The sequence below is a fragment of the Echeneis naucrates genome, chromosome 19 (genome assembly GCF_900963305.1).
Source record: "Echeneis naucrates chromosome 19, fEcheNa1.1, whole genome shotgun sequence".
Classification (NCBI taxonomy): Eukaryota; Metazoa; Chordata; class Actinopteri; order Carangiformes; family Echeneidae; genus Echeneis; species Echeneis naucrates.
Window position 1 is genome coordinate 16,307,395 of NC_042529.1, and position 27,540 is coordinate 16,334,934.

The 27,540-nt window shown below is 41.3% G+C and overlaps 1 protein-coding gene across 2 annotated transcripts; it reads right to left on the reverse strand.

Annotated features, from left to right (window-relative positions):
- On the reverse strand, window positions 1–27,182 carry LOC115059589 (signal transducer and activator of transcription 5B-like). 2 transcript variants are annotated; one of them, XM_029527139.1, is made up of 20 exons: window positions 27,053–27,182; window positions 26,034–26,168; window positions 25,243–25,399; window positions 24,140–24,229; window positions 23,819–23,996; window positions 22,523–22,653; window positions 19,171–19,322; window positions 18,769–18,924; window positions 17,773–17,952; window positions 17,476–17,563; window positions 14,124–14,246; window positions 13,801–13,893; window positions 11,859–12,065; window positions 11,684–11,778; window positions 9,675–9,817; window positions 9,333–9,488; window positions 9,134–9,185; window positions 8,625–8,732; window positions 6,610–6,765; window positions 1–694 (listed from the first exon to the last, which is right to left on the reverse strand). In XM_029527139.1, exons 2-19 carry the CDS (start codon window positions 26,159–26,161, stop codon window positions 6,642–6,644), a joined length of 2,361 nt encoding a protein of 786 aa, XP_029382999.1. In that variant the 5' UTR covers window positions 26,162–26,168; window positions 27,053–27,182; the 3' UTR covers window positions 1–694; window positions 6,610–6,641. The 2 variants fall into 2 exon arrangements, with proteins under 2 accessions (XP_029382999.1, XP_029382998.1); XM_029527138.1 differs by lacking the exon at window positions 1–694 and having other exon boundaries at window positions 3,662–6,765.
- Between the last annotated feature and the right edge of the window lie 358 nt (window positions 27,183–27,540).

Sequence of the window (27,540 nt, forward strand, 5' to 3'; positions counted from 1 at the left end):
CTTGTCCCTAAGTCAAAAAAAAAAAAAAAAAGGACTTAGAGCAACGAGTAGGACAAATAGAAGCAAATCAATCTCCAAACATACCACAGACAGTACAGAAGCCAACAAACATGGCTGCAGCATCTATCCACAAACATTAAGTTGATTAAAGGACATACTGGAGTTCTACATCATTAAAAACACAAGACAACTGCTGGTGTCAGTGACAAAGTGCTTGTTTTCTTTTGATTTAGAATATAATTTAAATCTGTTTCAACTTTTAACTAACTTAAGAAGCCAACTATAAGTGTAACAGAAAGCAAAAGTAGCATGAAATTTAGAAAAGCATCTCCACTCGAGTCAACGGGTGTTATTTGGTTTATTTGGACTCCTTTTACTTTATTTCAGTGACTTTTCCTGAGGTATACCTACTTTGGGTGAAAACATTTAACATTCCTTGATTGAGGCTAGTAGCAGTGCAGTGTCAATGACAAACTTTAACATATCCTCTATGGACAGTGTTGTCAGTTAAAAATCAATAAGACACAGACACCTTCAGCACATCTAGCTGTGTACCAGTCCAGGGCCTGTATCCTTCATCTGCTGCATTTGAAAACTGATTGCAACCAGATTGTCCATTTTTCAAAGACTTCTATCTTTGTGTTCCAAGGCTGCAATGGGTGAATCCTTCATTGTCCAATCCAACTGTCACTGCCTGTTAATAATGAAAATTATGAGAGCTTCAAAAGTAAATTTTTAAGAAAAATTGGGTTGAGGGTAAAAATATGAAAACATGGGCATTTAAGCTTCAACACTGTGCAAAAATAACACGTTGCTAAGGTCACTAGGCCACACTTCACAATGAAGGTCAGCTGCTGAAATGGGCGAGGTCGTCCATTTCAAATGCACAACATCTACAAAGGACCAAACCTTCATAGATCACATTACCCTAAAAAAATGAATTGGGACACAGCTTCTGTATCTCCACAGAAAAGATAATTACTTTTCATGATAACTGAGAATTATACTTGATGTCTTTACAATCATGTGTGCGCAGTTTAACAGAATCCAGCTGAGGTTGATTCGATTAAAGAAGCAATCGCTGGTCACATGATAAGCACTGATCTGTGAGCTGTGGAGGTGCAATAATCATTTCATAGCTTGAGTAGAAATTAATCAATTATTTTGATAATAGATCAATTGCTTCAGTCCATTTTCATGCTTACAGTGAATATAAAAATTCTACACATGCCTACAAAAATCCTAGGCGACAGGACAATACTTTCAGAATTTTTTACACTTTTAATGTGACCCATAACCTGTACAACTTAATTGAAAAACGAACAAACATCTTTTAGGGGAAAAAAAGAAGAAATACAAATAATGTGGTTGCACAGGTCTGCGCACCTTCTAATAGTTGGGGTATGCAGCTGTGTTCAGAATTAACCAATCTATATAGTGGTCAGTACCAACCTGCTGTCTCATCTTAATTAATCCCAAATACATTTTTTGGGGATTTTCTGACATCATCTTAGTTCTGTTTTATTGCGAAAGCAACACAGAGAGTTTCCAAAGCATTAGAGAGAGCTCGTTATTGAAAGGTGTCAGTCAGGAGAAGGTTGCAAAATAATTTCCAAGGCTTTAGATACACCATAAAACCATCAAGTGAAGAAAAATATCCCATAACAGTGACATTGCCAAGAACGGCACATCCCTCCAAAATAAACGAGAAGACAAGAAGAAAACTGGTAAGGGAGGCTGCAAACAGGACTACAGAACCATTGGCAGGTAGGATGGCAACATGGAAGCTTTTTCTCCAAAAAGGCAAAAACATAAATGAAATCTCATGTGAGAAAATGTTTTAGGGTCTGATTAAACAAGGTTAGAATATTTTGGCCATAATCACAAGAGTTTGGTGCAAAAACAACACTTCCTCAGCTTTATCGCACTTCAGCTGCAACTGGGGCTTTAGTCAAAGTGGAGGGAACTATGAACAGTTCCAACTACCAGTCCTCTTCAGTTAAATGGGAAAGTGTGTCCAAACTTTTGACTGGCACTGTATATCCAAATCAACAAAAGAGTGCTTGTGCGTAGGACATGGCCTCACAATCTGACAGCTTTGGAGCACTTCTGCAGAGAAGAGTGGGCAAATATTGCCAAGCCAAGATGTGCCATGCTGATAGACTTCTACCCAAAGAATTTGAGAACTGTAATAAAATCAAATGGTCTTAGTTTATGCGTTTGCATATTTATGTAACCATATTATTATATGTTTTTTATTTTGTATTTTCCCCCCTAAAAGATTTCAGTTTGCTTTTCACTCAAGTTTGACAAGTTACAGGGCCACAACAAAGATGGAAAATTTTCAGAAATTATTATCTTGGTCTCTCTCTCTTTTTCTTACATCAGAAAAACCTGCCATTTTAACAGGAGTGTGTAGACATCTTACTTTATATCCACCATTAGTGTATCAAACAATGCAAACGTTTCTATAGGTCAAACATTTCAAATGTCATAGTAATCTTAATAGTTTGCAGGCTATGTGAAGTTAATTATAAAAATAATTGCTAGCTGCAGCCTAATTATTCTGGCTGAAGACTAGAAAAAGTAATACAATTTAACAGTTAACCCTAACCCTAAGTGTGAGGTATGAGCATTCCATAGACAGCTTACCAACATAGCTTGTAAGACAGCACATACAAGCAAGACTCCTTTTTACTACGTGTATTTAAAATTAGAAGATTAATTCTTCAATGTAAATGCCCACAGTCCCACTTCCACAAAGATGAGTAGGTTTTTGGGTTTTGTGTGTGTGTGTGTTTTTTTTTTTGTTTGTTTGTTTGTTTGTTTTTTTTTATATATATATTTAAGAGCTGACTCTGGTGCAACTGTGTGCAAGTTTGTCATATGTGACAAAGTTGCGTTTAGAATCGTATTTTTTCAGCTTAAGGTTTCAGTCTAGTTCAGACACACAAATGCCAAGTCAAGCTTACTTAGGACTTGGACAGACATGATACCAGACATGGTATCAAGCACCTGATACAGTGAGTTGCTAATGGAACAACACAATGGTCACCTAAGGTGATTCTGACAAATCCTGATTAACTGTCAGTGTCCTGTTTCTCTCAGGACTTAAAAATTTGTTAAATGGAAACTGATTCTTGGCTATTCAGCCTTATGGAGGCTGCAGGTGGTCCTCATCCTGCAGGTGGTGACTCATCTCCATCCCATGTTCCTGCAACACCTGCTGGTCCCATATAGCATGAATTCTGTATTACAGCTCAACTCCATGAACTTCATGCAACAACATGTTCCTGCCTACACCCCCCCCCCTCCAATGCCTGCCTGCCTGTCTCTCTCTCTCTCTCTCTCTCAACCCAACCGGTCGAGGCAGATGGCCGCCCCCCCTGAGCCTGGTTCTGCTCGAGGTTTCTGCCTCTTAAAGGAAGTTTTTCCTTGCCACTGTTGCCAAGTGCTTGCTCATCGGGGGATCTGTTGGGTCTCTTTAAATAAATTTATAAAGAGTTTGGTCTAGACCTGCTCTATATGTAAAGTGCCTTGATGTAACTTTGTTATGATTTGGCGCTATACAAATAAATCTGATTTGATTTGATTTTGATTTGATGGAGACACATGCTCTGAGTGCTACAAGTCAAGAAACAAAAACTGTGCACAAGGAATATTAAACATGTTAAAGTTCAATAAAATTTTGAAGGAACGGAACATTAATAGTTAGCTTTCCCTACAATGAAATGTAGCATTTAGTTATGTGAGCTAAAGGGGGCTTAGACTGAAAACAGCATCAGAAAAATTGTTTCAAAAAAACAAAAATCATCTGATATCCTGTGTGCTGCACTGAGAGTGAAATCAGAGTGAGTCTTTAAATAGCAAAGAACAGCATAAATAACAAATGACAAGTAATATCTCTGTATGTGTTAGGCTCATGTCAGGAAACATTAATTACTACAGTTGACTGCTCTGTTCACTTGGTAAAAATCTTTGTCCCTGCATTTGTTTTAAATCAATGTTATTGACCTATAAAATATTGGACAATCCCTCAGCAAGGTCCTGAGCATTTACTAACTACAGACTGCATCTGTGTTTGGTACAATGAAGTACAGAAACATTGTCCAATACATTCATTATTTTACGTTTGACAGATCATGTCAGTCAGTCTCACAGCAAGACAATCAGTTAATGATTTTGTGACCACTTGAGACCTTTTGATCATTTTGCTGGATATTAGTATAGCACAAAAACATCAGAACTGCTATAATAGAAGCAATTAATAAAAATACCATAAAAAAATTATACAAAGACAAAAGTAAAAACCAATTTTCACCTCTTAAGGTCAGACTATGTAACATTTCAAATAAAACAAACCACCCTCTGTAAAAACGTAATTCCAAAGGTTTCAGGCTAGGACTCTGTTTTGGCCACTAGCTTACTGTGGCAAATGTTAGCTCTGTGCTTTACCAGTGATGTCTGATTAGGTTGCCTGAGGTTTAGAACAGTTAAACCAAAACTGTGCGTTGGGTTGAAGCTGATTGCTGTGTCAAAATAATTATGATGAAGTGCATGAGATGTAACTAAGCATGATACCGCCAAACACTAATTATTCTCAGGAAAGAGTAATACAGAAAATGGTTTCAGCTTTGTTACTTTACAGTTCAGTTCATTTCAGAAATATCACTTACTATTGACAGTGTATTTGATAACAGAATAATGTATCACACCATACTTTTAATATACTCTACATCATATAGTAAAAATCTGATCTGTTATCTTTTAAACTGCACAAACATGGAGTTGTGTTCCTTCAGACCTATTACACTTCGTAAGGCAAGTTTATTAAGTGATTTTCTTTAATTCCCACTCACGATAAATTGGTGAGAACTGCTTTACGACTATAACAATGTTGAAGTTTCATCAATACGCCCATCCTATATTTACTATAAAATTACTCTTCGTTTGGATGTCAAATAAAAAACAAATTTAAAAAAATATACATCCATCTCCTATCATTTATCTTTCTGTTCAAACAATATACAGAGAAAATATTAATTTTTTAGTCATAACAAGAATGGTGATTACGACGATTAATCCACAGCTATTCTGTGTTTAATCAGCATTTAATCCCTTGACAGCCTGAGTGCCATTAATATTTTTAAAGTGACCAAAAAAATGTTTTATCTTTTCTATTGGTGAACCAGTAGTGCTATGCGACACTATGATATATATTGTAGTGCAATATAAAAAATGTCTACCTTATGATATAATCCCTATAATCCTGTTTGTATCGCCATTTTTTTATACGTGGGCTACTGGGTTAGCTGGGCTAATGTAACAAGAACAACGTTACTGCTTTGCAGTAGCTTTTTTACATCACTGCTAGGGGAGCATGGCTGTAGACAGCATAGCAGAGGCAGAGAGCACACTGGAAATAGAACCAACAGAAAATTGGTGCCGAAAAGGGGGTACCAGAACACCATGGTTTGGATTCGAAAAGTCAAACACCAATCAGACAATGGTAATCTACAAAACATGCTGCCAACAAGTTGTTACTAGTGACTTGAACATGTCTTATCTTTTCTATCACTTAAAGACACGGCATGAAGAACAGTACAGAGACAGCCTTAAAATGCATCAAAGCACTACCATTACTTCAAAACCACAAAGTGATGGAAAGAAAAAAAGCACATCAAACAAGTGCATTTTATAGATAAAAGGCAAAAAGATAAAAGAAATTTCCATTCATTTCGTGTATATGTATATATATATATATATATATATATGTAATTTTAAGAAAAATATTGTATCGGGATTTAAAATTGCCTATATTGGGAAATAAATTTTACAAATGATGATGACACAGCAAGTATATTTGTTTCTGAAAGCACAGGTTTTAAACCATATTACAGCTACATCAACTCATAAGCACTACCTTATGAGTGGATTCAGCTACTCATTTCATTTCTGCTTGTTTCCCCACCTCTTGACTCGGCAGAAATTGTGGAAGAGGAAATGAAATTCCTTCCTGTATGTACTTGTGGTTTTCACAGTGACTGATGTTCAGCTATAGTTACATAGTCTCACTTTAAGGCTTACTTTTTTCCCTAAGAATTTTCATTATAATAACATTACTGATGTACACATTCTATAAAAAAAAAAATAATAAAAAATAAATTTGCCAGCATTTACCCGCATTAATCAATGTTGGCTGTGTAGATAGAAAAGAGAAACAATCTTTTAGTTTCGCATTGACGGCTAAAAGCTCATCAGGCACATATGAATGCAAAGCTTAAATAAAAACTCACTGTAGTCCATAAATTTGCTCTGAACCAGTTCCACATAACTGCTCTGAGAAACTCAGAGAAACCAGAAAGGAAATTAACAGTCTCTATTAACATGCTATTAACACTGACTCATGAAAGCAAGTTTACTGTATTTATAGACAACTAACCAGCTTTCTATTACCAGGCCTGTTCTCTTGCAAAACTCCTGTGGTTTTGGATGAATAATGAATGTTATGTGGCTAGAGGGACTGCCGTCACTGCAATCCCGACAGAATCATAGGTGCATGTGTGTGTGTATGTGTGTGTGTGAGATTTTGGATAAGATGGAGAAGACCTGAAGGTGGGCAGCAGGTTCATGTTTCAGGTTCACGACTGCTGGCTGCTCCACTGGTTGGCCATGGGCCTGCGAAGCAGCTCCTCCACATGACGGGCCACATCCATCGTGTCTTCCAGGTCAAAGTCTCCATCTGCATCCAACATGGTGTCACTACTGAGAAGACAAAAGTAGAAACAAATTTTCAAGGAGGTTCATTGAAAAACTAACTAGATTTGTTAAAATAAACAGGGGTCACCAGCTCCGGCCCTGGAGAGCTACTGCCCTGCATGTTTTAGATGTTTCACTGCTCCAACATACCCGATTCAAATGAGTGGCACCTTATAATACCTCAGCGGATCTTGATGATTAGCTGATCATTTGAATGTTTATTAAAAATGGGTATAACTTAATGGTAATTGCAATGCTCAAGTGTCTGAGACCTTCATTCTAATGATTATCAGGGGTGGACACTGCCTGTTCTAAAAAGGAGTCTATGTGAAAACGTTGCTATTCAGACTTGATATATTACAACAGTGAATGTTATCCTAATGAGTTAATGGTCTCAGTGTCTAGTTTCAAGTGTTTTTGAATAAAGATGATGTTTATTTTTTTAAGTGATGGCCCAACTTAGAGAAAAAAAAGAAGATAAAGCAGGTTAAAGGTCGGGCAGGTCACTGTACCTGCCCGACAGAGTTCAGAGCAAGGCAGATTTGCCCCTTTACTCTACCTCAGCTCCACCTTATAGAGGCTGTCTATTAAACATTGAGCTAAAACACAAAACTGTGTCTCACAGTTGTTGACTTTGTTTAGACCCCCTCTAGCACTATATTATATTCCTATGCAGGGCTATAAATTTTTTTGATCACCTGTCAGTGTGGCTGGCAAATTTCGCTTATTTCATGCTGGCAGCCTTCTCATTCTTGCAGACAGCCAATCAACGTATAATATGTCATGGTATAGGGTTTATGGGAAATATAAGATTAGTACTACTGCCAGGAGTTGTAGAGACAGACAGCTTTCAGTGACTCAACCCAAAATGACTGTTTCATTCATTCATACATTGTCACCCACCAAACTGGCCAGTAACTTTCTATTGGTCCACACCAAAGTGAATTTTAACCCACATTTGGTGGGTTGATGGTTGTTAATTTAGAGCCCTGTTCTCATGTACAGAAATGATATATACATCTGTTTGTACAACATTGAAACTTTCTGAACACATTTATACATGCATCTTGGTAGCGAAAGTTGTTTGCAAGACACCCACAAGTCATCAACACTTATGCTCATTTAACAAACTTTTCAGACAACATTTGCTCATTCAAACATATCACAATTAAGACAAATATGATCCATCATTTATTATTGGCATTCATCTTTGGTTTCTAAATCCAAAATTCAAGATTTCAGCTGTTTTTGGTCTCTCCTTAGAAAGGTATCAGGCTTCATTATGTTCACCAGTTGGTCACCAACTACATTTATCTGCTTCTCGCTGCTGAGTAAGTAGTAGGTGATGTGCTCCTTAAGCTTTTATGCTTCTGTGAACAGCTGTCTGAACTGTAGCTGCTGTGCATAGTGCATGGACTTTTACATGGGTTGGCACTCCTGTCACTGTCAGAGCTTCACTGAAAGACAATTTGATGTGTTGCACACAAGTGTATTTTTAAAATCTATCTCAGGATTGCAGTTCACTCTTTCAACCCACAGCAAAATGCAGTTATATTGTTTTTGCTTTAACAGCACTGTGCTGAACAGATAGAAGGTCTGGTCTTAATGTATGTATCTTCTGAGTGGCGACAAATTACATGTAAACCTGGTGGACTTTTTACATCATTTGATTATCAGAACCAGAGTCAAGAAATACCCAAGGCGATACTGCTGACCTGTTAGTGACTGTTAATGCAGCCTCTTCCAAAGCTAACAAAAGGCAGTTTGGCACCATTAACCAAACCAAGTGTAATAAGTAAGTGCTCTCATCAGTGAAGTGAAAATGCACACTCACAATGTATGTGTGACGTAAAGTGCGTGCTTACATTGCAGGGTAAACCCCAAAGTTGTTGGGGTGGTTCACAGAGGGAGAAGCTGTCTGGTCCATGAATGAAGGAGTTCCTCCAGTGGGCTCCGGGTTTTGCGTGGTAAACCTCCCAGAGACATGTGCCACACATTACTTCATCAAGGCATTTATGAGACGATTAAACTGACTACAACCTAATTGTTGTTTAATTGCCTGTTTTTTTTCCAATCACAATTCAATCAAAATGTGTGGATATGTCATGCAATTCAACAAAAGACAGGTTAAAAATTAATTTTACACAATGATAGCAACATTCAACATGAACACAGTCATACTTAACATTACAGGCAAGAAACATCTAGATGGTGAGTGTCTTAGATGGATGACAAACCTCATCACCTTAGTGAGTCTCCCACCAAATGCAGACTAACCATCAGGGACTAGCAATTAGTTCACTACTGTCAGATTTGTGTGTGTATGTGTGTGTGTGTGTGTGTGTGTGTGAGAGAGAGAGAGACAACAACTTACTCGGGCACAACTTGTTTTATCTGGGGTTTTACATATCCATCCACTGCTTTTGCTGCGAGAGAAATGTGAATCATGAAGTGAGTTTTGAATAATTAAAAATGCTGCTATGACAAATTTGTTTTGTTTTTTGATTTTGATGTATTTATCTTATACAAGTGATGTAAAGATTGGAGGAGAAGTTAGCATAGCTGATACTTACACAGTGGAGGTGTGTAGTACTTGGCAAAAACCTCATCTTTGGGCCGGTCAGGGTAGAGAAAGAGAAGGTGATTCAGGTCACTTATGCGGTCAGCCAGGGAGCGTATGGAGAAGTCCTTGGTTGTGTAAGGCAAAAGATTCCAAACCAACCTCTCACCTGCTCAAAGACAAGAGCTACCACAGGTTATGATCTCTGTATTAACCAATGCAGGAAATTACTGTAGAAATAAAGTAGACCTGTGTACTGACTAGTGCATGAATGCATAAATCACCTTTATGATATTCTACTGACATTAGAATTAATTGTCCAACACATCAATCTAATTCTAAAGTAATTCAGGACCTGGTTTGTTGGGATTCTCAGCCACCCAGGCTATGGTGATGCCTCCAATCTCAGAGTCACTAAATCGGAGCAGGAAGGTGCCATTGGGTTTGGACAGCAACATGTCCTGGGCCTGCTGCTTGTTTACAAAGCCCAGGATTGCCCTGCAAACACAGCGCAGACAGAAATATAGTATGCTTTTAATGTACTAGCTCACAACGTGAGCAACACTTACTCACACATATACTTGTAGAAAGAGAAAAGTGTAAATTCCTTCTACAAATCTGATCTCCTTGTTTCTGTTCAATAAACATCAAATTAGACAATTTCAGAAGCTGTTCACAACATTACACACTTCTGACTAAAGAGGCAGTGCATCCCAAGATTTTGATTTATCATTATTTAACTCCCCTTTACTTATAGTTAGTTATATTTAGTTGAGGTTTTTGCCTCCTCTGAGTTTCTTAACTCAGCTGCGCATCCATATCATAAAAAATGCAATATACAATCTATTAGTAATGTTTAAGGCAGAGGTCTCCAACCCTGGTCCTGGAGAGCTACTGTCCTGCATATTTTAGATGTTTCCTGTTACAACACACCTGATTCAAATGAGTGGCTCATCATCTAACATCTAAAACATGCAGACAGTAGCTCTCCAGGACCGGAGTTGGAGACCCCTGGTTTAAGATGTGTGAGTACAATTAATCAAAAGGTTGTATGGAGCTTGTAGCATCTCCAGAAGAAGCTATGTAATAATGATAATAATAATAATAATAAATTTTATTTAAAGGCGCCTTTCTTGACAATCAAGGTCACTGTTTAGTTAACATTAGTGCAGATTTAAAAACAGCATCAATAAAATTAAAAATAAAAACAACAGAAGGAGGCAGAGGAATGAAATTAAATATGATGAGCAGTCTTGAACAGATGGGGTTTGAGCTGTGATTTGAATTGTGTGAAAGACTCAATGTTTCGAAGTTGGGGTGGTAATGAGTTCCAGAGAAGGGGAGCAGAGCAGCTGAATGCCCATGTTGTTGAGACGTGTAGGGGACAGCCAGTTGAATGGAGGAAGAGGATCTTAGGGTTTTGGAGGGAGTGGGGAAGTGGAGGAGATCAGACAAATAAGGGGGGGGGCAAGGTTGTGGATGGCCTTGAATGTAAGCAGGAGGACTTTGAACTGGATGCGGAACTGAACCAGGAGCCAGTGGAGCTGTTGGAGGACAGGAGTGATGTGGTGGATGGAGGGGGTCCGAGTTATGATGCGGGCAGCTTGATTCTGGACCAGTTGAAGTTTATGGAGGGAATTATGAGGGAGGCCGAAGAGGAGGAAGTTGCAATAGTCCAAGCGGGAAGTGACGAGGCTGTGCACAAGGATCGCAGCAGTGTGGGGGGTAAGGGAGGGGCGGAGGCGATTGATGTTTCATAGATGGAAATAGGCAGACCGGGTGATGTTATTGATGTGGGATTGAAAAGATAGTGTGCTGTACAAAATGACACCCAGGCTCTTACCTTGGGGGGAAGGTGAAACAGTGGAGTTGTCAATGGTGAGAGAAAAACTGTTGGTTTTGGATAAGGTGGATTTGGTGCCAATGAAGAGAACGTCAGTTTTATTACTGTTTAGTTTAAGGAAGTTTTGGGTGAACCAGGAATGTTTTTATTTCAGAGATGCAGTCAGTGAGGGAGGTGGGTGGGCAAGAGGACAAGGGTGAGGTGGTGAGGTAGAGTTGGATGTCATCAGCATAGCAGTGAAAATGAATGTTGAATTTGCAAAAGATATTGCAGAGGGGAAGGAGCTAGATAATGAAGTGTAGGGGCCCCAGGACAGAGCCCCAAGTGTATGTGAAGGGAATGTTTATCCAACGGGTTGACCGGATCTCATAACCATAAACGTAATTCAACACTGTACCACCTTACATTACAAAATATATATTTTAACTCTTACGTTTTTTTCTCTCATTCTAACTTGATTATAAATAGTTGTCTTACTTATTATAAAATAATTTTCTTGGGAATAAAATAGTCAAAATTACCCATCATTCCAGTGAGGCTTGAGATGTTTCTTCATGAGTTCCACAACTCCATCAAACCACTGCCAGAAGGTGAAGTTGCGTCCAGGTAAACTCTCCTGTACAAAGTAATTGTGTTCCATCAAATGAGCATGGAAACTCTGATTCACCAAACCAGATCTTTAAATGCTGGGCTCACCCGGTTAAATTGAGCCCAGGATATGGTCATGTTGCGGTAGTCCTCGGGGTTGTTGCTGCTGCTTGTAAAAGCCTTCTGCGCCAAGAACACAAGGTTGTCCTCTGACAAGCCACGCCCACTGTGCATCTCTGCCTTGTACTTCATATCAAGGGCCTCACACAGCTGGGGCCACAGTACCTTGTCTGGCACAATAAATGGTACCCTTCCCTGAGGTAAAAAAGAAACAGGGCAGTTCAGATACCGGCAGTTCATAGTCTACAAAATTTCCAAAAAATAAAAGCCTAAGGGGCACAGATCCCAGCTTTTCTTATTACAGTCATGTCCGTTACCCAAAAGGCCATTATCTTGGTCGGAAAGTGCGGAAATTATGGTAACAACGTCAGTAAATTCCTCTGCTTTACACGCTACATGCTCTGGGTCAGCAGGTCTCACTTCCACATACTCTGCAAGGTCTAAAATGTCTTTCATCCACTCCAGAGAAAGTTGAAGCACATAGTCCGTACCCACAATGTTTTCAAAGACTTCCAGGGTTAGGTTTAGCAATCAAGTAGGCACGATTTGCCTTAGCCCCGCCCACTGACTTTGATGGTAGAGTTTGACAGATAAAAATTCATGAAGCACTGCAACACAAGACCATGAAATAATTCAATACATTGTGAAATAATTATATACATTTTTATATTGCATGGTATTGCAACTGGTATTTTAATTAATTACACATTTAAGTAATTATTTAAAGATTTATTTATATATTTCATTCTGTCCCTTTTGGTCCTCCATAATTTTCTGCAAACAATTCAGTTCGAACATGAATCGCGGCTGTGACCCTAACCCTAACCTAGTGATGCATTGGAGTGGCCAAAGGCGCATTGCATGCCACTTCAGAGAGAAGAGACGTGCCCTCCTCCAGCAATGTTTAACACGGTATTGTTCTACTGTCCGCAGATAGCCTTCCTCCCTTAGGTGAATAGCGCATAAATGTCGCTGTTTTTATGGGTCGTGGAAAGTTGTTCCTTAATGTACTCATCCAACTAAATATCTATGAGGCATTTATCTCCTCACGAGCCCACGTTTCTCCGCAGTTTGACGTGTTTTGGGTTTTGTTTTTTTACATCTCGAGCCGCTATGAATAAACACATGGGTCAACCATGGGATCAGCAGGAAATAAAATGAATAATTTTGCCCACAATTCAGTATCCCCAATAACCACAACGCATTAAAACTAGACCGTTCAGGTCAAAATTATTTAGGTTGCCTTCACACCAAAGGAAACACACCAAAATTAGGGAGATGGAGCGGATCGAGACCACCCCTTCAGCAAGGTCTCTACCGGCTGATTTGGTGCATACCAAAAGTTGCATTCACTCCGACAACGAAACCAAGGGACCAAACACGATTAGTGCGCACTAAATGTTGTTGGTGTGAAAGTACCATCAGACAGCAGTAACACCCAACATTAATTAGTGTTCTAGGGTTAATGCATTCACTGAACAATTAATGGACAAATGGATCAACATTGTTAAAAGTTTTGACAGAGACAAGACCCAAGATTTGCTGTCTAGGAACTCATCTATGGATGTTGGCATATATGGTATGCATCCTAACCACCTAACCATAGGCCACTTGCAACCCAGTCATTGAGGAAAAAAGAGGCCAGAAAATCTTACTAAAACAGGAAGAACCAGTGCATTTCCACTGTAACTTGCTCATGGTGATTAAGAAATAGATCGTACAATCCAACTGCGAGGCTCACTGATGGGCTCTGAATCATTTTAAGGCAAAAATGTAACTCAATGGCAGGGAATAAGAATGATACAATATCAAGCTTTGGATACACACAATTCCTATTAGCAGGACACAGAGCTTTGACTCGTTCATTTAGAGGGAATTAGTACTTGATACGGTTAACCATTAAAGGCCACAATGGAAACAGTAAACTTACAGGTTCAGCAAAGGCGTTGTCCCATAGGACTGTTGCTGTGGCATTGTTGTCCTGACTGCCATGAACAATCACTACCACAGGCAGTGATAAAGTCTGCAGGTTAGAAGCCCAGAAAGAGCAAAAGGTATCAATTCAATAGGAATAGTCTTTTTGGCTCATTTGTCAATCAAATCACACAATCCAGATAAATGCTAGGTGGTATTCAAAGTCTACAATCAGGAATAGATAGCTGCAGCTTATTACTATTTCATCAATATTCAGTAAACAAGATACCCAGAGTTATTTAGCTACTATTTAATGCACAAGAAAATTAATCTTGTTACTTTGACATGAAAGACCAGCTCATTTCCCCCGACACTGAACTGTGACTCAAATAGAACTGTGAATTTTTCCTCCGTCACCGACTCTGCACCTCGGCGATCAGAACGCTTGATCCGTTTCAGTGACTGCAAAAACAATCACATGAAAAAACATTAGAGACAAGTTGTGTCATTATTATAAACAAAGGGAGTATAGCACACTACCACTGAAACAATTCTGGAGCACTTTAAACAACATTGGTATTGATCTGATCCTATTGAATAATTAAGAATCCAATTAAAATATATGATCCTTGTGGAATCAAATCAGGCTCAGATGCAAGTTTCAATATTCAGGGGTACACAATAACTACTGTCTGCATGAGTGTGGAAGTACATTGGAAAAAAATAGGGAAAGGGCTGTGCATATTGTAATGTTAGTTATGCTGCATTATTGTGGTTTGGAAGAAGTTGTCTTTTTCTATGGTTGCTTTAAAATTAATGCAATTTTAGTGTTGTGTAGTTTCGATTTTGGGGGTGGGTTAATGGTTTCATCTTTCTCATGTCATATCCCTTAAATGCAGATACTTTGCAGGACAACTGTGCTTTGTAAAAATTGCTTTTCAGTAAAAATCCATTCAAAAATATTTTCTCCTTGAAAACAGAAGGACAGACCACAACAGAACGGTAAAATGAGGAAGAAAAACAAGACTAATTAGCGAGAGTGGTGAAATCTGATTTGAACTTTATGATCTAATATCACACTGGTTCAGACTGGAGGTTGGCATCTTGTTTAACCCCGCACTGAACATTTGGTTAAATTGGCAGAGCTGGAGTGTCGAGGCCCAAAATCTGGATCTGGAATCAGCCAACCCCCTATCCGAGCCTTTATAGATTTCCTGGCAGTAAGCAGAGTGCCAGGAGCTAGGTGGATCCTGAAGGGGCTGGAGAGGCTGATGAGGTGGGCCAAGATGTCTCATAAGCCAAGATAATAGAGATCATGAAATCATGCATCATGCATCAAATGCAGATGAAGGTGAGAGTTGTGGTGTGATTCTCAATACAGGGTATCCAAATTTCAACCATCACAGAAAACCCCATTAAAAGCCGCAGGAAGACATTAGATGTGACATTCAGAAACAAGGCTGCAATAAAGAACACCTGTGGGGAGTGTGGAGCTGGACCTGAGGCAAAGCTATATCATAAAGTGCTCACAAGAACAGTTGCCAGTTGGCAATCTTGAAGTTCCCCGGTTCAACAAGCGGGAGTGTGAGCAATATCTGGAAGAGGTCAATGGATCTGTGTGGAGGTAGGCGTGGTTTGGGCTCCGACTGTAGGAGGGGGAGATGGGGCAGGGCCGGCTCTGCCAGGACCAGCGCCAGGTGAAAGTGATTAAGTCTAGCTGTACCACGAGTACTAATGGTCTCTTTCTACCTGCAGTAGTGGCTGGACAAGGACGAAAGGGAGGACGCTCACCAGAGGTAGCAGCAACGAAAACGGCAAAACACATGCGTATGACTGGGTGTAAAAGAGACTAATAAATAAAAAGGTCTTGCAGAAGATCAGTAGTAATGTGGTCATTGCTGGGGGAGAATCTTGGTGGCTAGCGGCCACAGTCTGTCCTTCCAGGGCAGTTCAAAGCTCTTATTTACCAGCATGGGATACTTTCAAGATTTCTCTGGCCTTCACTTGTATATAAATTCCCGATTTCTACCATTGCAGAATTAGAGAGAGTAGCCAGCTCTTTCTTACAAAGATGCCTGTGACTATCCAGGAACATAAGAAGCATTGGGCTCTATGGACACAGCTGCAAATTGAGGCTCCTCATGAAATCCATCCAGCAAGAGTTCAAAGTTGCATAAGTTAGAGAAGTGCTGCAGTATCGAGAGTCTTCAGATCCATTCATCGTTGCAGCAAGGGTAGCAATAAGAAAGAAAGTGGAGTGCAGAAGATGCGGTGGAAGGAGCTGAGGCACACCTATACCATGAAATGCTTGTGAGAACAATTGCCAAGGGAAGAGCTGGCATTAGAAATTGTGGAGAACTAACAATGAGACAGTAAGGTGCCCAAACTAAATGAGAGTTGGTGATCAAACAAAAGATCACGTGAAAAAACCTCTGGAAAACGGACTCACGCAGTTCCTCATCCAGGCTGTTCATGATGTCCAGCGTAGTCCATTCAATCTACAATAAAGGGGCCTTGTAGAAAGACCAACTAGCCCCCTTTGTGTGAAGAATGGCATTCTTGAACATATTCTGAGCTGCTGCCCGAGAGCTCTGGCCATTGAAGCCACCAATGGCAGCATAATCAGGTCCTCTGCAAAAGTGCTGAGACCATCTGTGGTAATGTTAACATATGCTGGAAGACAAGGCCAAACTGGAACACCATCCACTTTCTCAAAGCTGGAGAAAGACCAGCATAACACCAGAAGCCGACTGGGCAGCTGTTCACTGTCCAATACTGGAGAAAGGAGAGAGACATGCATGTAACAGTTTCTGCTACACATCACTAAGACAACCAGACATAGTGCGCTGGCCTGATTTGTGAAAGCAAGTGATTCTGTTTTGGCTCACCATGCAGTGGGAGGAACAGATTGAGGAAACCTAGATATGGAAAAGTATGAAGGGCTGAGTAACAACTGCCAGGAAGGAGGCTTCATTGCCAAGTGCAGGCTCTTTAAAGGCCAGAGTCAGGGCATTGCAGGCCAGTCGCTTTGGGTTAGGGTTTAGGGGCGCATATACTGCTCTTGGTATTACAGGTGATAGAAGAAGGAGGCCTATTTCTACCATCAAAGACGCAGATGGAAAAGCGTCAAGATGGCTTTGGCTAAGGGAAGATCAACAGGTTGCTGCTGGAGCACAGTCCAGGGTGTTTCCAGCCTCAATCAGGTCACCGGGGTGAGGGTGTATGATGTCTGAAATACCGAAAGCACCCAATGACCCCAGGTAACATGAATGATGATGTTCCCCAACTTAGTTCAATCAGTCCTAGCCTTTAAATTGTCCCTCATACTTTCAGAAATATCTTCAAATTACTGAGAGGTTCACCTTAGGCAGGTCCCCCCAGACAGAACAGGTTCAACATTTCCTCCTTGAGCCTTGAATGTCTCAGAGGTCAGTGTTTGAAGATCACCGACATAGAAATAGGTCTAACTGTGTTGCACTGGAAGACTGGCATTCTTGAACGTATTCTGAGCTGCTGCCCAAGAGCTTCAGTCAATGATCGGTACCACTGGCGACACGATCAGGTCCTCTGGACAACTGCGCAGAGCGTGTAAAGTAATACTAACATAGGAACCAGAATTGACCCCCCTGGTACACCAAATGAATGAATTTTTGTTTTGATTTTAGAAAAAAAAAAAGTCCATAGGTCTTACCATGTTTCTAAAGTGTGCACTGAGGGTCCCAGTAGCTTGGTGGTACTCCATCACACAGTTGTTGTTCAGGATTTCTCCACTGCTTTCACTGCAAAAGCAGAAGAACAATGTTAGAAACATTTTAAAACAATTTGTTTAGGAATTGCCAGTTAATCAATTACCTTAAACGAATGGGTGTGACCACCCAGTATTTTGTCCCTACAACTGGTAAGAAAATTATTAAATGCGTCAAATTTTTCCTCAGGAAATACATTTTTAAAGGTACTACTGACATATTGTTGGTAACGTGCCCCTCACCTGTGTGTACTTTCATTCTTCAGCAGAGCTTTTGCCTGCTGTTCACTGACAATGACTGCCTTGACCTGTGGTGGATTCATGTGGACATTGAGCTTTCCGCCAACCAGCAGGCGCACCGTGGCTGCAAACTTGGTCTGGGTCTTTAACACCTGGGGTGGCTGCTTTTCAATGATGAAGGTGCTGAAGAGATGAGAGTACAATTGCACATCAACACTTTCTCTCTGTTATCTATGTTATGTTCTATGTTATCCCAAGGCAGTGATATTTATATATGGACAGAATAAGTGAGATAAGAAAGGGCACACAGCCCTTCAGATATAGTAAGTGTACTTCTTCACATTAATATGGGCATATTTCTCACTCCAGTTATACAAGACAATAGTGGCCAGTAGTATCGGTCTTGTACCCTGTACACAAGCAGCAAACTTCACAATGCTGCCAATCAGCCATCTATATGTGCACAGTACTCGTGGACTAATTGTACAAACACCCATAACCTTTCCAGTATCATTGCGAGCATAACGGCAGAGTGTGAAATAAACAGAGAAGTAAAACCAAAACCTAGCTTAAATTTTGTGCAATACAATTCTGTGGTTAGCTGCAGTGTAGATATGGAACTACACTGCAGATTAAGGCACAGATAAAGCTGACAACCAAAGATCACAGAGGATGAATGTAAATTCCGTGGCCGTGCATCTTGCATGCATCTTATACAGTATATAGAAAGAGTAGAAGCAACCACAAAAAATTTTGATGTCTCTTGAGTGGTAATTGGTATGGCATCTACTCCAAAACAAAACAATCAACAACAAAAAACAAAATAATAAAACACAAAATCATTGCTGCTTCTACAATCAAAATAATGTCAGGGACAAACAATTTGAACTGGAAGTGGTGAGCTGATGGAACACTAGCTGGGCTGTCAGTCTACTGACCTAAAATCACAAAGCCAATGAAAAGACCTTTATAACAAGCAAATGCAAGTCTAGTTCTCACCTAGTAACCAGGGCAGAAATTATATCCGTAATGTCACTGTTGAGTTTGCTCAGCAGCTCTTCCATTGGGCCTGGCAGAGGAAGTTGCTGGGTTAGATGTTCACACCGCCGGATCTGTTGCCGGTTCTGCCAGATCATGTCAGCCAATTTCTCACACCTTTTGGACAAGGAGTAAAAACACAGATGCCACCACAACATGAAAGTAACAGAGAGAGGAGAAAAATAATTAGTCGCTATGTGAATATATTTATGTTCATAAATCATATGTTTGTTTTAATAGATTGTGTCATCAATGTGATGTGATTCATGATAGAAAACATTTTTAGAAATTTTCCATAATCATGCATTTTAACGTGTTGAGTGAAATCTCCATCCTGTAAAATAGAATGCAATCAGTATATACCATGATTGTAGGACATCCAGTCCTCCCTCATGTGGACCACCATTTCCAGCCAGCTGCTGCCTCCTTTTCCACTGGATGAGTTCCTCATCTAGAATTAGAGTCTGCTGCTTTCTCAGCAGGCCCAGGGTCTTCTGGTGTTGTTCTGACAGGTCCTGCAACACATCAGCAGACACATGCTGAGGAACTTTTGAATACTTGATATTCATATTGTTAACATACACCCAAAAAAAGAAACTCAAAACTATGATAACAAAAATCCACATTGCTCCTCTTCAATCTGAGGTTCAACAATGGGTCGGACCCTCTTTTCCTGCACCTTGGAGTAGACTTGAGGAGTGTGAGGTCCCGGTAATTGGCACACATCATCTGGTCCCTCTTTTTAAACAAGGGAACCACACCACCCCGGTCTGCCACTACTTTGGTACTGTTCCAGACTTCCACGCAATATTGAAAAGGCGTGTCAACCACAACAGCCCCTCAACACTCAGAGCCTTCTAACATTTCCGGACGGATCTAATCAATCCCCAAGGCTTTGCTGCTGTGGAGTTGGTCAACTACCTCAGTGACCTCCTCCCAGGAGATCGACACTGATCCTCATCCACCCCAGAGAATGCGCAATTGGGATTCAGGAGTGCTCTTTCCACCTTCCGACTACCTCCTCAGGTCACCTCAAGGTCAACAGTGGACCATCCTTGCCATAGATGGCTTGGATGTTCCCCCGCGTTTCCATCCTGAAATGCCGAATGGTTTTCCAGAAAAACCTTGGTACCTCCCGAAAGTCCTTCTCCATGCGTTCTCCAAACTCCTCCCACACCCTCTGCTTTGCCTTCCTCACCACTGAGGCTGCAGCCCTTCGAGCATGTCAGTACCTTGCAACCGCCTCAGGAGTCCCCCGGGCTAACATATCCCGGAAGGCCTCCTTCTTCAGTCGGACGCCTTCCGTGACCACCGGTGTCCACCATAATGTCCAAGGGTTACCGGTCCTTGAGGCCACTAAAACCTTGAGGCCACAGCCTCCGCAGCAGCTTTGGCAATTGAAGCTTTGAGCATCAACCATTCAGGTTAAATGTCCCCAACTTCCACAGGGGTGCTAGAAAAGCAGCAGTGGGAGTTGAAGGTCTGTTGGACAGAGGCCTCCTCGAGACATTCCCAGGTCACCTGGACTACACGTTTGGGCTTGCCAGGTCTGTCCTGAGTCTTACCCAGCCACCTAACCCAACTCACCACCAGGTGGTGATCAGTTGACAGCTCTGCTCCTCTCTTCACCAGAGTGTCCAACACATGTGGCCTCAGATCAGATGACACAATCACAAAACCATCATTGAGCTTTGGCCTAGAGTGCTGTGGTACCAAGTACACTTCAAGCATCCTTGTGCTTGAACATGGTGTTCATTATGGACAATCCATGGCTAGCACAGAAGTCCAACAACAAACCACCACTCATGTTCAAATCAGGAAGGCCGTTCCTCCCAATCACGCCCCTCCAGGTGTCTCCATCATTGCCCACATGAGCGTTGAAGTCCAATAGGACTACGGAATCCCCTACCAGAGCCACAACCCTCTCGTCCAGCGGGGAAAACTCCAACATAATGGTGTGCAGCCAGGGGCTTGTGAGTATCCCCACACCCGCCTGGCATTCCGTGTCCCCAGAACCAGCCTCTGCCACCCAGGTCTGGGTCGTCAAGGCTGCCCGCCTTCACTGCCACCCAACTGGCAGCGCACCCGTTCCCATCGGTTATCCCCGCAGGTGGTGGACCCACAGGGTGAAGAAAGTGTCACATTGCTTTTTCGGGCAATGCCCAGCCGGGCTCTGTGGTGTGCCTGTCCGCTGATGGGCCCTCCTTCCAGGCCTGGCTCCAGAAGGGGGCCTTGAGCTTCCCCCGGGTCACTACTTTCTTCCCTCGCTGTTTCATGGGATCTTTTGAACCACTCTTTGTCTCGGATTCCATCCTGGTCGTGGAACAACAGACCAGACCTTTACTCTTGCACGAATCCTGGAGGGGAGTATACCTATCCAGTCTACATGTGTTTTGTAGACTTGGAGAAGGCGTACGACCGGGTTCCCCGGGATATATTGTGGGAGGCGCTGCGGGAGTATGGTGTGAGGGGTCTCTGCTGAGGGCCATCCAATCTCTGTATTCCCAAAGCGAGAGCTGTGGCCGAGTTCTCTGCAATAAGTCAAACTTGTTTCTGGTGGGGGTAGGCCTCCTTTTGTTTCTACCCTCACCTATGCTCAAGAGCGATGGCTCATGACTGAAAGAACGAGATCGCAGGTACAAGCGGCCGAAATGGGTTTCCTCAGGAGGGTGGCTGGATTCTCCCTTAGAGATAGTGTGAGAAGTCCAGGAGGGACTTGGAGTAGAGCCACTGCTCCTCCGCGTGGAAAGGAGCCAGTTGAGGTGGTTCGGGCATCTGATAAGGATGCCACTGGGACGTCTAGCTGGGAGGAGGCCACAGGGCAGCCCGACGACCAGGTGGAGAGATTATGTCTCCACACTGGCCTGGGAGCGCTTGGGAGCCCCCAGTCAGAGCTGGCCAATGTGGCCAGGAAAAAGGAATTTTGGGGTCGTCTGATGGAGCTGCTACCTCTGCGACTCAGCCCCGGAGAAGCAGATGAAGATGATGATGATGTTGCTGATGACAAAAATGGGTGATGGAAACGAGGGCCAGTATAAATCATGGAGAGCACCGAAATTAAGTGTATTGCAGCTTTAGTGTCCCCTTAACAGGCTCATTTAGTATAAAAACAATTCCCAATTAAAGCTGCTAGCAGTAATGAATGGGCCCTTGCACACCTGTGCAACTTGGAGCACACTGGACTCACCCCCACCCAAATTAAAACTTGAAATGTTTTGTTCTGAGTGGTGCAACCTATTCTGAGTGCCCACTATGCAGCACCAGAGAGCACCCATCAGTTTAACGTCACGTGGAAGTGTACAATGTGGAGAGCAGCTTCTGAAAATATACTGTAATTTGTGGACCATAAGGCACACCACTTTATATGCCGCAATATCAATGAACGGGTCTACTTTCATATGTAAGGCACACAGGTTATAAGGCACATGATAAAACGTATAAAGAACAACCAAGAACAACACATACCAGTATTAGAAAAAGTGGCAGAGGTAAGCATACTGCATACTATTCACTGATTGGTTTATCGCTGCCAGCGACAGCAAACACAGAAGTTAGTTAGAATACACTGAAGTCAGTGGGTCATTGGAACAACGTTGTATCCCAACATTTGATTATATATATTACATATGTGTCTATTCTGTGTAATATGTGTATTTGATTGTGTGCGTGTGTCTGCATCTGTGTCTGTGAATGTCTGTTGTATGTGTCTTCATACAAGCCTGTATTTCTGTAGTGTGCTAGCCTCTCTGGCGAGCCAGGCCTCCACCGTGGCCCTCTTACTCTGCAGCGTGGTCTCTCGTTGGGTGCGCTCGGCTGGGGGCACTGAAGACAGGCTGCTCAGCTGGGCTAACAGCAGTGGATAAGAGACACATTATAAACTCCACACACAACCACACACTCCCCACTCAAGCATCACAAAACAAAAAATCTTTTAACCAGCATGCTTAATGCATGTGAGCCGAACCCTATCAGCGAGATATACTTGTCCATAATGGTAATTGTGTGTATGTGGATGTATACATACGTGTGTGTGTGTGTTTGATTTGAAAATCTTGAATGTCCCCCGAAGGACAATTTGGTTTGCAGCAGAAGTTCAGACACAGGAAAATCTTACATAGCAGATACAAAATAAATAAATACATACATAGAGTCATCACAATTACACCAGTGCATCTTACCCAACAGGCTCGCCTACAGCTTATTTAAAAATACAATGGCAGATGGAACAAAGGGGGATCTGTTAGAATTTTATAAAGAGTTTGGTCTAGACCTGCTCTTTTTGTAAAGTGCCTTGATGTCATTTTGTTGTGATTTGGCACTATACAAATAAATCTGATTTGATTTGATTTGAAACTCTACATGAAGAGGATGGAGAGGGCTCACCAGAATGTCCCTTGCCCTCTGAGTGGCTCTAACAATCAGAGTCATCAGCAAAATTTTATAATAAACCTTGACTCGAATATGCTCTTACAGTCATTAGTGTAAAGCATGAACAGTAGAGGTTACAAGACACACCTCTGAGGACAGTCTGTGGAACACAACAGGGTCTCAGACAGGGTTTCATTAACACAAGTTCTCTGCAGCCTAATCATCAGAAAATCAACATACAGATGGTTCCAAAATCAACAGTGGGCATTTTTATAAACCTGTGAGCAAGGACATGAGACTGCATGCATTTGAAGGCCAATGAAAAATCAGCAATCTTCATCACCACTGAGGTGAGAGCCACAGGATGATAATTATTCAATTGCCTTCATTGTCTTTGGTGATGGTACCTTCACCACAGGGACAATAATGGATTCTTTCCATAATGTGGAAACTTTGTTAAGTGTCAAGGACCACTGGAAAATGTGTGTAAAGATCTCACTTCAGAATGGGGCATCACATTTAAGTAGTTATGCCATCAGCATCAGGCCAATGACTTTTCCTTGCATTAGTCTTTTCAAAAGTGCTCCACACACTGGTTTCATCTATCTGAATGTGTGTGTGTGCGTGTGCACCTCATCCTCACCCTGGATACGCAAGCTCTCCTGATACTGGATAATGAAGTACTCCTGGCTGTGCTGCAGCTTTCTCAGTTCATTCTCTGTCTCCTGCGTTGCTAAGCGTAACTCCTCAAAGGCCTGATTGATTTGCTGATGACGCTGAGAAAGGGTGTCCATTGCTTGGCCCCCAGTCCCACAGCTTGTCTACCCATAAAACAAAGAAACAAACAAAAAATTTAAACACCAAAATCTTTTTATATTTTTTGGACCAGCAGTTTAGTACAACTATTATCATGTCTAACAGCCTCCACAAATGCTGAGATATCATCTCTCCCATCTGCACTTACATTTGTAGCTTCTTGGACCAGCCTCTGTTCTGAGTGCAGTATGTGTTTAATGCAGCGCACCAGCTCCAAAGGACAGCGGTCATAAGTGCTCTGCAGAGATACACCAATCAAAATCATGAATTATATCAATTAGAAAACCTCAATAACATACCAATATGGTGGCCTATATCATTTGAACCAGAGTTCTTTCCCTCCATTTAAGTTTCATTGCTCTGATCTTATTAAAGTAATTCAAGATATTTTGTATTACTGTTCTTATCTACCTGTATAAACTTTGAAAAACCTATATTAAAGTATAATGGTATTTTCCAAGTGTACGTACAGCTAAGGTTTCCAAATTAGGATGTGGATCAGCAATACTGCAAATAAGTGGTATCAAAAATAGTGGATAATAATAACCAATCTGATATGAATCCTCTTTGCATTTAAGACTAGACTTAAAACTTTCCTCTTTGACAAAGCCTAAGGTTAGAACTAAGTTATTATATATTATTATATATATACTATAGAGATGTCAGCTGGGATTGGCTACAGCACCCCTTGCAACCCTTATGCATTGGTGGTAGCATACTCGCTACTTGTTATGCAGGGTTAGGTGAGTGTGAGTTATTTAAATGGTAACTTAAAAAAAGTTGTTGAGCTGAAATGTAGAACCACAACATGTAGATCTGACTTCTGTGTCAGTATTTATTCATTTGAAATGGTCCCACATGACATTCTGTTTTGGGCATATTATATTTGTGTGTTCTTGCACATGCACATGTTTTCAAGTACATTGGTTGTGAGGAATGGGCAATTAATTGACAATTAAGTTAATGTAATCAATTAAGTTCTAGTCAGGGTTGTTAACAATTAATCGATTGTCGACTAATTCTTACCATCCCAATTGAGAATATTTAGGACTCCCAGGAAATTCCCACATTTAAACATCTTTCCTTCTATGACATTTGTTGGGGGGTTATTTGTGGGGTTCAGTTTGTGTCACATCAGACCTTCATAGGCCTTCTGCTTCACATTAACTTGCACCAAACTATTTTAGCAAGTAAAGACAAGGTTTATGGGCAGGATAGTTGTTTTCTTGTCTTAAAGTAGCTGAATGCTACCTTCAGCTGGCTGGCATAGTGACCCAGCTTGATCTTTAGCAGAAAGCCATCTTCTCCTCCCTGAAGCTGGGCTTTCCTCTGCAGTTCAGCCACCAAGTTGTCCAGGAGACGCTTGGCCTTGGTTTCCTCTGCTGGGTTGTCCAACTCCAATGAATCCCTGTGAATTAATTACATCATTTAGAAATATCATTTACATTTAGATTTTTAACCATTGTCATCCTTGGTGTTTCTCTTAGACAAGCTGTACAGGATGATGTGGCTTTGACTACTAACTTACAAAAAGTCATATATATTTACACTTTCAAAACATGGTCACATAACATGTGAAAAAAAAGATACTGTAAACATAATCAGGTCAAAAGGCAACAATTAAAGACAAAAGAAATAAGACAACAACATCAGCAACTTTTTCAATGTACATATGGGTGTATACTGTATATACTGTATATATGTCTATACACACACACACACACACACGAGAATGCTATTCCGATAAAAACTCATGGATGCATTCGGTCTTTGAAAACAATGTAAGACATACATCATTGTAACTACAGTGTAATAATACCAATGGCTCAACCCCTTTCTTTGCCACACTACCGTTATTATTAGCATCATTAAGCGTTTTATTCAATTGAATTTTTAAAATTATTTGTAAAGAAGGAAATTCAAGCTAATTTTTTGTCCAATTATTTCACATTACACTTAAAGATAAAAAAAATCCCAAAAAATTCCATGATCCAATCCACAGTCCGGTACCACTCCAACAAAGATCAAGGTCTGTTGCATACCAGAGCTGGCTCTCAATCCATTGAGCCAGGTAGTGCCGTACTTCAATGGGAAAGTGCTGGCCGTAGAGTGCCTGCATCTGGTGCAACGCCTCACCCTGAAGCTGCTGGGCCTGGATCCACATTGCCATGGTGCACCTGAGGAAAGAGGAGGACGGGAATAAATGGTAGGAACAGGTTAAGGAAGATGGCAGTGGACCAGTGGTGGACACTAGCAATGAGCAAGATAACACGAGTAAGTGACTATGCTTGAAGGGATGACATTATTGCATTTTATTGAGAACAGCAAATGTTCCTACTGATGTCTTTAGATAACGTCAGAAAACGTCACACAGCTACAGGCCTAACAAAATTCTGAAATACTTCCAAAGTTGCTCCTGACTCAACAAGGCAAAGGGTCTGCACTTCCCACATTTCGGCTTCATATCATTGGTCAGAGACCTCCTTTTCCATTTGGCAAACTAACACAAACTATCATATCAGTACGACCCTTATCTGTCAATGTGTTTAAATACAGTAGCAGGACCCCTTTCCTCCTACAGCGGTAGAATTCACCAGATTTAAATCTAAAATTACTTGGTAGCTGCTGGGTTAACAACCTACTCGCTAAACAAGTAGGGAAAAAAACAGCACACCAGAAGTCATTTAAATAGTTGAGCATGTCGAGCCTATCGAGGTATACTCAGGCTCCGCGGGATAGCGAAACCCCGAGGAAGCTCTTGCACTCCTGTCAACTTTGACATAGCTTAGCTTGCTAACAATACTACACCTTGAGATTGCCTGGTTGGTTAACAACGGAGAAGAATTTTCAAATGGCGTCCGCTGATGTTTCGAGAGCATACGCAAATACTGAGCGGGAAGGTGACTTTACGCTCGTTGCCTTGCTGGGGCAATTCAGTGGAACGTTAGGTAGCTAGCGGATGGGAGCTATTGGCGAAGCTAGCGCAGTAAGAGAGCTCACACATATTCATAACTTAACTTTAACGCTCCACAAGTGGTTAACAGCCACGTCTATAACTCACCTTTTAACAGGCCGCAATACACACCATGGGCAGCAGCGGACAGCGCACAAACACGGACACACAACTTTTGAACACTTAAGAGGTTTTTTGACTGGCACGTCAAATCGCCAACTCCTTTCACGCTTTCTAGTTTCTGGTAAAGCAGCTGTTGTTGTGTCATGTTAAGAGCAACCATGAGCAACAAATCTTGATTTCAAATTAAAAGCATTTCTTAAATCCTAATGATTCTGCCATTCTATGTTTAAAATGGTCTGGTTTCTTGTCGATGTTTCTCCAAATATGCTACACATCAAATCAACATGTTTTGGACTTATTTACCTATACCCCCCCAACCTTTTTTGACAGAAAGTCTAATTCAGATCGGGAGCTCCTCCGTTTCCGGCCAGGTTCATACTAACGTCAGAGAACTTGTTATAGCCCTCCCAGCTCTCCTTTTTCCGCTGTGGGCCCCACCTCCAGCCCGCACCCAGCGATGTGTCAAAAACCAT